This window comes from Phocoena sinus, chromosome 8 (assembly GCF_008692025.1).
Source record: "Phocoena sinus isolate mPhoSin1 chromosome 8, mPhoSin1.pri, whole genome shotgun sequence".
Classification (NCBI taxonomy): Eukaryota; Metazoa; Chordata; class Mammalia; order Artiodactyla; family Phocoenidae; genus Phocoena; species Phocoena sinus.
Window position 1 is genome coordinate 26,297,892 of NC_045770.1, and position 11,465 is coordinate 26,309,356.

The window sequence follows — 11,465 nt, forward strand, 5'->3', positions numbered from 1 at the left end:
CCAATATCACTGCTGAAGATAGATGCAAAACTCCTCAACAGGAGATAAGCAAATTCAATCCAACAATACATTAAAAGGATCATTCACCTTTGTCAAGTAGGATTTACCCCAGGGATGCAAGGATTTTTCAATACTTACAAATCAATCAATGTGATACACCACATTAACAAATTGAAGAATTAAAACCATATGACCATCTGAATAGATGCAGAAAAACCTTACGTTAAAGTTCAACATTTATGATAAAAACTCTCCAGAAAGTGGGCATAATAAAGGTCATATATGACAAATCCACAGCTAACGTCATGCTCAATTTCCTCTAAGATCAGGAACAAAACAAGGATACCCACTCTTGCCACTTTTATTCAACATAGTTTTAAAAGTCCTAGCCACAATCGGACAAGAAAAAGAAATAAAAGGAGTCCAAATTGGAACAGAAGAAGTAAAACTGTCATTATCTAGAAGTGACATGACACTATACATAGAAAATCCTAAAAGCACTACCAGAAAACTACTAGAGCTTATCTATGAATTCAGTAAAGTTGCAGGATACAATACTAATATACAGAAATCTGTTGCCTCTCTATACACCAACAGTGAACTATCAGAAAGAGAATGTAAGAAACAATCCCATTTACCACCACATCAAAAAGAATAAAATATCTAGGAATAAGCCTACCTAGCGAGGTAAAAGACCTGTACTCGGAAAAATATAAGACACTGATGAAAGAAACTGAAGAAGACACAAATAGAAAGATATACCTGTGTTCTTGGATTGAAAGAATTAACATTATTAAAATGACCATACTACCCAAGGCAATCTACAGATTCACTGCAATCCCTATCAAATTACCAATGGCGTTTTTCACAGAACTGGAACAAATAATTTTAAAACTTGTATGGAAACACAAAAGGCACTGAATAGCTAAAGCTATCTTGAGAAAGAAGAACAGAGATGGAGGAATCATGCTTCCAGACTTCAGATTATACTACAAAGCTACAGTAATCAAAACAGTACGGCACTGGCACCAAAAAAAAAAAAGACACATATATCAATGCAACAGGATAGAGAGCCCAGAAATAAACCCACCCACCTATGGTCAATTAATCTATGACAAAGGAGGCAAAAATATACAATGGAGAAAAGTCCCTTCAATAAGTGGTGCTGGGAAAACTGGACAGCTACATGTAAAAGAATGAAATTAGAACATCCTCTAACACCATATACAAATATAAACTCAAAATGTATTAAAGACCTAAATATAAGACCTATACTATAAAACTCCTAAAACAGGCAGAACACTCTTTGACATATATCACAGCAACATATTTTTGGATCCGTCTCTTAAAGCAAAGGAAACAGAATCAAAAGTGAATAAATGGGACCTAATTAAACTTAAAATCTTTGGCACAGCAAAGGAAACAACTGACAAAACGAAAAGACAACCTACTGAATGGGAGAAAATATTTACAAATGATATGACTGAAAGGGGTTAATACCCCACATATATAAACAACTCATACAACTCATAATCAAAAAAACAAATAACCCATTTAAAAAATGGGCAGAAGAACTGAACAGACATTTTTCCAAAGAGGAAATGAAGATGGCTGATGGGCAAAAAGATACTCAACATCGTTAATTATCAGGGAAATGCAAATCAAAACCACAATGAGATATCACCTCACACCTGTCAGAATGGCTATCACCAAAAAGAACGCAAATGACAAGGATGTGAAGAAAAGGGAACCATGCTACACTGTTGGTGAAATGTAAACTGGTGCAGCCACTGTGGAAAACAGTATGGAGGTTTCTCAAAAAACTAAAAATACAACTACCATATGATCTAGCAATTCCACTCCCAAGTATATAACCCCCAAAAACAAAAACACTAATTCAAAAAGATACATGAACCCTAATGTTCAGAGCAGCATTATTTACAATCACCAAGGTATGGAAGCAACTGAAATGTCCACCAACAGATGAATGGATAAAGATATGGCATATATATGTAATAGAACAGAATACTACTCAGCCATAAAAAAGAATGAGGTTTTGCCATTTGCAGCAACATGGACAGACCTGGAGGGCATTATGCTAAGTGAAGTAGTAAGTGAGACAAAGAAAGACAAATACTACAAAATATCACTTATATGTGGTATCTAAAAATAAAACAAACTAGTGAATAAAACAAAAAGAAAGCAGACTCACAGATATAGAGGGTAAACTAGTAGTTAACAGTGGGGAGAGAGAAGTGGAAAGGGGCAATATAGGCACAGGGGATTAAAATTAAGGGTTATTATGGGATTATATTAAATCATGTCTGTGAAACTTTTGAAAAGTATAAGGCACTACAAAATTTTAAAAATCTTTCATTCAACTAAAAAAAAATAGAATGAATCAATGAATGAATAAACAAATAAGAACACTAAAATAAAACCAACTAACCCAAATGAAGCTAGGAAGAGAAAAAATAAATGGGACAAATAGAAAAGGGAAAGCAAGATGGCAGACAAACTCAAACATACCTGTAATTACATTAAACATTAATAATCTAAACCAGCACTATCTAATAGGATCTTCTATACCTACACTGCCCAATATGGTAGCCACTAACCTAGCCATATGTGTCTACAAACACTTAAAAACATCTGGCTAGAGACCCTGAAGAAATGAACTTTCAACCTGATATAACTTCAGTAAATTTTTACCAAAAATGTTAAAGTCAATATGGCTGTCATATTATATAGTGGAGAAAATCCTCTAATTTACAAGGAAGAAACTGATAAGCTAGATAAAAGAGCAAGCCCCAGACTGTCCACAAGAAATACTTGCAATATAAAATACAGATACATTAAAACTAAAAGAATAAAAATAAATACACCATGAAAACAAAAAGTCAGAAAACTGAAAAGGCTTTATTACTATAAGACAAAAGTAGACCTTAAAAAAGAATATTACCAGAAATAAAGAGGAACATTTCATGATATAATCGTCAATTCATCAAGGAGATACAACAATCCTAAATGTGTATGTATCTAACAAGACTTCAAAATACATGAGGCAAAAACTGACAAAACTGAAAGAAGAAAAAGACAAATCCACAACACAGATTTTACTGCTGCTCTCTCAGTAACTGACAGAAGACGAAAACAGAAAATCAGTAAGAATACAGATGACTTAACACTATGAATAAACTTTCCCATGTTGACATTCACAGAACACTACCACTAACAACAGCTGAATATACATTCATTTCAATTACATAAGGAATTTTCACCAAGATAGAGCATAGGCTAGGCCATAAAATTAGTCTCTATGATTTTTTTAAACTAAATTATACAGAGTATGTTTTGTGACAACAATAGAATTAAATTTGAAGTCAAAAACAAAACTGGTTAAATCCACAAATACCTGGAAAATTTTAAACTCATATATAGTCTGTAAGTTTAAAAAAAGTAACAAAATCAATTAGAAAATATTTTGAAAAGATGACAATGAAAACATAACACATCAAAATTAGTTAGATGGAGATACAACAGTGTTAGGAGAAAAAATTGTAGATTAAATACTCATTCAAAAATAAGAAAGATTTAGAATCAAAGACCTACACACCCACTTCAGGAAGCTAGAAAAAGAAGAGCAAATTAAATACAAAATAGGTAATAGGAAAAAAAACAGTAAAAAGAGAGTGGAAATCAATAAAATAGAAAATACACAACTAGAAAATTAATGAAACTAAAAGGCAATTCTTTGAAAAGATTAATAAAATTAATAACCTAAAACTATTCTAACCAAGGAAACAATGAGAAATAGAAATAGCCAAAATCAGGAATGAAAGAGGGGACATAACTACAGACTCAACAGACATTAAAAGGACAATAAAGGAATATTACAATATTATGACAATAAATTCAAAAATTTAGATGAAATAAACAAATTCCTTGCAAACCTTAATTCCAAAACTAACTCAAGAATAAAGAGAAAACATTTAATACATATATTAAAGAAATTAAATGTGTGCTTTAAGCATCCCACAAAGAAAACTCCAGGCCCAAACAGTTTGACTAGTGAGTTTTAACAATCCTTTAAGGAAGAAATCACACCAATCCTGCACAAAATCTTCTACAAATGGAAGAACAGGGAATATTTCCTAATTCATACGTGAGGCCAAGCATTACCCTTACGACAAAACCCAATACCCCTCATAAACACAGATGCAAATATTCTCAACTAATTGTGAGCAAATCATATCAGAAAAATATATATAAAATAAAATGTGCTTGTAAGTATATATAAATAAAATATTTATAATTAAATAAACAAAAATAACCAAATAGAGTGTATCCCAGAAATTCAGGTTGCTGTAACATTCAAAAATCAACCAATGTAATTCTCCATATTAACAGGATAAAGGAGAAAAATCATTTGATTATATAAATAGATGCAGAAAAAGTATCTGACAAAATCCAATGCTATTCAAGACACCAACTCTTAGAAAAAAATAAAATAGAGGAGAATTTACTCAGTCTAAAAGAGCATACATGAAAAGCCCACAGCTAACATCATGCTTAAAGGTGAAAGATAAATGCTTTCCACTTAAGATAAAGAACAGGTAAGGATGTCCACTCTCACCACTTCTATTCAACACTATATTGAAGGGCTAGAGAGTGAAATAAAATAACAAAAAATTAACAAATGGGATAAAACGCCTAGAGATCGGAAAGAAAAAAAAGTGTCTTTATTCACACATAAGATAATCATGTACTAAGAATCAACCAAAAAAACCTAACACTAGTACTTGTGAATTTAGCAAGATGACAAGATACAAGGTAAATATACAAAAATCCACTGTAAACGTATATGCTAGCTGCAAATACACAAAAAATAAAATTTATTTTTTTAATTCCATTTCCAACAGCACCCCAAGAAAATAAAATATAAAAAATATAACAAAAGATGATAGTAAGACCTCTACACTGAAAATTCCAGAACACTGTGAGAGAAATTAAAGAAGACTTAAAGAGATGGAGAGATATACCACATGCATGATGGGTTGGAAGACTCTCTATTTTAAGATATTAATTCTCCCAAAATTGATCTATTGATGCAAAACAATTCCAATCAAAATATCAGTACATACTTTTGTTGAAAGTGATAGGCTGATTCTAAAATTTATTTTAAAAATGCAAAGAACTTAGAGTAGCAAACAATTTTCAAAAAGAACAAAATCATAGAACTTACACTACCTTATTCCAAGACTTACCCTAAACTTGCAGTAATTACAACAGTTTATTTACTGGCCAAGGAGAGACATACAAGCCAAGGGAACAGAACAGAGTCTAGAAATTAACCCACAAATATATATGCTCAATTGTATTTAAAACAAAGGAGCCTAAGTAATTCAACAAAGAAAGGTTAGCCTTCTCAACAAATGATGCTGGAACAAGTGGAAATCCACGTGGAAAAACTGAAATTTGACACTTACTACATACCATAAGCAAAAATTAACTCAAAATGAATCGCTGATAAACGAAAAAGCCAAAGCTACAAAACTTCTTGAAAAAAACACAGGAGAAAATCTTCACAACCTTGAGATGTGCAAAAATTAGGACACCAAAAGCAGTAACTACGAAAAATTAATGATAAAAGAAAATAATTAATAAATTGGACTTCATAAAAGAAAACAGAATGGCCAATAAAGACTTAAAGTAATGCTCTACATCACTGGTGTTCAGGGAAATATCACATGAAATATTACTACACATAGTAGGATGGTCAAAAAAGTACAAAGGCTGAAAATTCCAAGTGCTTGCAAAGATGTAGAATAACTGGAATTCTCATATATTGCTGGTAGGAGTGTAAAATGGTCCAAACACTTTGGAAAACTATGGCATTCTTCCAAGAGAAAAACATGTCCACCAAATGACTTGTACACAAACATTCACAGTAGGTTTATTCATACTAGCGCAAACTAAAAAACCACCCATATGACTTTGAACAGATAAGACAGATAAGCAAATTATGGTATATTCATACACTGGAATATAGCAATAAAAAGAAAGGAAATACTGATACATGCCATTACGTCAGTTGCAAAAACATTATGTAAAGCCAAAGAAGCCCGACACAAAAAGGATCATATTACAGTTGACCCTTGAACAATGTGGGGGTTAGGGGTGCTGATCCTCCGTGCAGTGGAAAATCCACGTGTAACTTTACAGTTGGCCATCCATATCTACGGTTCCACATCCGCAGATTCAACTAACCAACTGTAGATCGTGCAGTACTATAGTACATATTCCTCGAAAAGGATCCACGTACAAATGGACCTGTGCAGTCCAAACGCGTGTTGTTCAAGAGTCAACCATATATGAATATTCATATGAAATTCTAGAACAGCGAAAACTAATCTATAGTGTGCTAAAGCAGATCTATGCCTGCCCAATCCCAGAGTGGAGGAGGAGAGAGGGTGAGGAGGAACTGATTGCAAAGAGCCATGAAGAACTTCATGGGGAACGGAAATGCTATCTTAACTGACAGTTAAAAAGGTATATTCATTAAATAGTACAATTAATATAGGATTATTTTATTATATATAAATTATACCTCAGTAAAGCTCATTTTAAAAGTTAAAAGACAAAAAAATAGAAAGCCTGACAGTCAAGATACGCTTTCCAGCCTCACATGGATCCTCAATGGTTCCCAGCAATTCATTTGCTTCTTTTATTACCTAAGCAAAGTTGTTTCAAATCTATACTATTTCCTCAGTCCCTCCATCCTACTTCTACTCCCAAGTTGTCATCTCAGATGATGATTTTACCTTCTACTTCACAAAGGAAACAGAGAGCATCAAGCAGAAACACCATCAATAATCTGCTCCCCTTCTTATTTATCTGCTACTTCCTCCTTATTTATCTGTATTTGTATACATCTTTACTACTTCCCTCTAGCTCAGAAGAGAAGGTGATCCTACTTCCTATCTAAGCTTACCCCTTCCCCTGGAAGCTTGCTCACCCAAACTTAGCATTCTCCTCAGCAATATTTATCCCTCTCTTCCTAAAAACATTTTCTCAAAAAGACCTCCCAACCAACCTGATTCCCCTAGCTATCATACTGTCTTTCCTACCCTTCACTGTCAGTATAAGTTTCTCTGTTCTTCTTCAGTCAACCTCAATGTGATGTGGGCACTGAGCATTCATTCAAACTACTCTCTCTAAGGTATATGTTATACAACTTAATAGGTATGTATAAATGTACATGCTATATATTGCAACAAAAAGACTTATGTATGTTGCAGAGAAGAACAGCAATAGCAACAAGAACAACAAAGAACAGGACAGTGTGTCTCTAATAAAGGGAAGCAAGTGCCCTTAATCAATTGACATAAATGTTTAGTTGCCCTGGCAGATATATCCCCATGGAATGAGGATTCTTAACCTGTGATCCTTGTGTAAACTCCTGGGAGTTTTACAAACTCCCCTGAAATAAACAACTTTGTATATAAATTTCTTTTTGAAGAAAAGATCACTTTTATCAGATTCTCAATGGGGTCAGCAACTCAATCCCACAATTGTGGAAAAAGTACCTCTATCTTCTTTTCTCATTAAGATTTTCTAACTCCCTTTATGCTGAGTTATATTCCAAAAAATATTTTTTTCTATATAATATTCCTACCATTACAAAATATGCTGGATAGTCAATAAAACTATCCAGGTGTATTTCTCACTATGAATTAAGATACTGCGTTCTCAAATAAGATAGGCTTTCATGAGCCAATTATCATCTCAGGGTATACTGCCAAAAATTTAATTTCTGAAACTACAAGAAGGCCAGATTGTCAAACATGATGATTCAACTGAGAGTATAATCCCCTGAAGATCGTACCTATGAATCCAATTCTCCCTAAACATCTCTAGCTCATCACTCACTAAGCACAACATACCTTTCTCTTCCTGAAAATAAGCATGAGGGTTTGGCCTGCATTCCTATCCTCTGTGAGTCCTCTCACCCCAGACCTGGCTAGAGACAAAGCAGACCCAGCATTCTCTTCCTTTTTGTCCCAAAGATAAATATATAAATACAACCTATTTTAAAGACTTAAATGTTAATTTCTATGAAAAGCGAACAGAAGTAACAGACTCTGAAATATCTTGGCACTCTTTTCCTTTATTTTACAGTACTACTCTTTCCTGCTTCTCCTAATTTTCCAACTACTTCTACTTAATATCCTTTATTTTCTGTCTGGCTCCTCAGTATCGGTATTCTTCTTTCTTTTCAATTACCCTAGGCAATTCATCCATTCTAATGGCTTCAATGAGCAAAAATTCTCAAAATGTATCTCCGTCCTCTTACCTTTATCTATAACCTAAGATCCATATTTCTACCATTTCCTGGACATCTCCAAGTAGATGTCTCCCAGGCATTTTCATATCCTAACTAATAATATTATCTAAGTTCTCATATATATTTTAGGTTCCCATATGTTGTTCCTCTAAATACAATTTTCTCAAGTAGCTGCTTTGGTTAGTTTTAGTACATACTTACTGATGAACTGTCAGTTGACTCATTGTTTTTTTCACACTTTTGTTTCTTGCTCTTTTTTTTCTTCTCTTTTTTTACTTTTCTTGAATGCTTGTCTTTTTTCTTCTTTTTCTTCACAGAGTGTTCCTATAAATAATCATGTCGAAGAGGTAAGAATTTAGTTTAGCTTACTTCAAAAGGAAGTATTTTGAGGAAAAGAAAGCTCTATATTCCAAAAAACTTTAAATCTTTCATGAAAGGAGACAAGGAATATGACTAAATAATTTCTTCTAAGAAACTTTACCATACTTCTATAATATATGCCACTACTAATAAATCATATAGCTAAAATTTCTTATAAAATATGAGGGAAGTTTTATTTGTAGATACATTGACAGACAGATATAATCAAATAAACACGTATATGCACAGACATACGTGTGTGTGTATCTCCTTCAATAGGCCCAAAAGAATTTATAGAAGATTACTAGCCACATAAAATATAACAAGATAGCATAAACTGTGGGAAGAGAAAACAAGGATTGAGACAACCCCCCTAAAAAAAAAACGAAAAAGAAATAAAAGCATGACATTAAGCTTAAAACGCATAACTTTTTAGATCCAAAAACTTGCCACAAGTGGGCTAGAAATTTGAAGCTAAGCTTTCTACCAGCCAACTCAACTAACAAAATCTTTCCAATGTCATTATGTCCAAAATATTATTTGGCCAGAGAGAGAAAATATTCAGTAATGCCAACTATGTGATATTCATTCTGTAACTTGCAAAAATAGTCTATAAAGTTACTCCTCCAATATTAACTTGAATAAGTACAAAAAGAAAAAAAAAGACAGATAAGCTTATATCAAGTAAGCCTGTTAGTATTCACCTGTGAGATTTGTTCAAGTCGCTTATTCACATCAGGTAGCATCCATGTTTCCTTACCCCAAAGTCGTTTAAGTTCTTTATGCCTTTCTTCCTTTTCAAAATTGGCTTTAGCCTAAAACAGTGAAAAAAGAAAAATTAACAATTGATCCACTTGCCTTTCACAAAAAAGCAAAACAAAAACTTCTCCCTCTTTCATATAAGGCTTACCAGGAATTTGCTTCTACCAAAGTGTAAGAAAGATTTAAACAAAAAAACTCTCCTTCCACATTACCAATTGCATTACCAATTACCAATCTCTAGTGAAATGAGCCACCAATCAAAGACAGAATCCGGGGACCTACTGTACACCTTCCCTCTCCCTAAGCTCCCTACCTCAAATATGACTTGAATCTCTTCCCTTCACTATCCCACTGATACTGCCTGGCACTTTTGTAACTGTTTGGGGACTGACCTCCATACCTTCAGTCTGCAGTGCCCAAACCCCTCTACCAACACCCCCAAAATGCTTCAGGAAGAATCACCTTTCTAAAAACAAATGATATATTGCTAATTTTTATTTATCTTTCAACAACAGTCAAATAAAGTAAGATCTTTCTAGGAAGTTGTTCCTGCCTTTTCATTCTGCCCCCAAATTTCAAAGCTGGGGTTGGTCCATCTCAAACCTCTGTACGTAGCTCTACTATACAATTTATCACAACCCTACTCTCTCCAAAAACTGCCTGAAATATCAGAGACAAGGATGAAGGATATTTATTATACACATATATTACATATGCTGAAATCAGGGAACAACACCAACCTTTCACCTAAGACTTATTGCCCTCTCTTCCCCTGTAAATCTGGCTGTAGTCGCTACACCTTCTCCTTCCTGTCTCTATACCGGCTCCTTCTCGTCAGCATTTAAACTCGTTTTAAACTGTTCCAGCTTAAAACAAAATCCATCACTTGTTTCACCTTACATTGCTCTCCAACTACAACTTTTCCCCTTCATTGCCACACTTCTTACATATTGTCAGATAATTCAATAGTACAGTTTACTTCCTGCATTCTTTATGTTACCTCTACCGCATCTCAATCTTAATGAGAAATAGAATGCTTCTCAACCTTTTTCGAAGTGCTGAATTCTCTGGGTCTCTTGTCTCAATCCTTGTTTGCATCAGTAAGTATTTACAATAAGCCAATAACTGATATAAATAGTTTAAAAGGAGAATGAAACGGTCTACTCTGACAAGGCTTACATGTGTTCCTGGAAGCGTAAAATTTCATTTCAGATATAGCAAGAGCAAGGATTGAGACTATATAAAACGCAGAGAGAGTCGCTGTAAGTGGCGGAGTTCTTCGAAAGTGCGCAGCTCAGGTGATCAGGTGATAGAAATGTCAAGAATGGATGATTTAAAAGATAAGGAAATTCAGAGGAAATAAACAAGTCTTACTGAAGAGTATGAGCAACTGGAGCCCGCCAGATCATCTTAGGAGGCAGAAGATACCCAAGAATTTCCGGGCATTCCAAAGGGAGACATCTACCCCCACACAACCAGGTAAGGTGAGATACCAAGGCTGCGGGGAGGCAGGAGAACCAGAGGCCTGACTCCCAGAAAGCCTCCACTCTCTCAATTCTAAATGGTTCACGAAGCCCCCAAACAGAGGTACCTGTCCCAACACCTCGGTCCTGGAAATCCGAGTCTGTTCTTTACGCTCGTCGACGACCCTCACATTTTCAAACTCACCACCGGCAGCCGCCATAGTGGTTGTCGTAAAGTTGGGAAGCCGTCACAAAATATCAGTTTACGACTGTCGTAATTTACTAAACAAACCGGGACTTCCGACTAGGAGGAGGAGGGGCGCTGTCCACCAGCAGAGCATGCGCAGGTCTGATTGTCGCTTACTATTCGGGTGAATTGTCTAACCCGTGGTTTTAGAGGAAGCAGGAAGATTTAGCCGGGGAATTGTACACCTTCGTATATTGAGATTGCGCTGAGCAGGACTGGTGTAAGGTGTACATTTGTTACGGGTTTTGCAAGGTTCTGACGGCATTTTCAGCTATCAGCTATCTCC

General features: G+C 34.7%; 1 protein-coding gene across 2 annotated transcripts in view; it reads right to left on the reverse strand.

Annotated features, from left to right (window-relative positions):
- CWF19L2 (CWF19 like cell cycle control factor 2) overlaps nt 1–11,189 on the reverse strand; it is a 250,268-nt gene extending 239,079 nt beyond the window's left edge. The window contains exons 1-3 of one of the 2 annotated variants that reach the window (XM_032640618.1): nt 11,061–11,189; nt 9,412–9,522; nt 8,549–8,671 (exon numbers count right to left, since the gene is read on the reverse strand). In XM_032640618.1, the coding sequence (XP_032496509.1) occupies nt 8,549–8,671; nt 9,412–9,522; nt 11,061–11,153 (327 nt within the window). In that variant the 5' untranslated portion in view covers nt 11,154–11,189. The remainder of the gene's footprint in view (nt 1–8,548; nt 8,672–9,411; nt 9,523–11,060) is intronic. The other variant, XM_032640619.1, reaches the window with a different exon arrangement.
- Between the last annotated feature and the right edge of the window lie 276 nt (nt 11,190–11,465).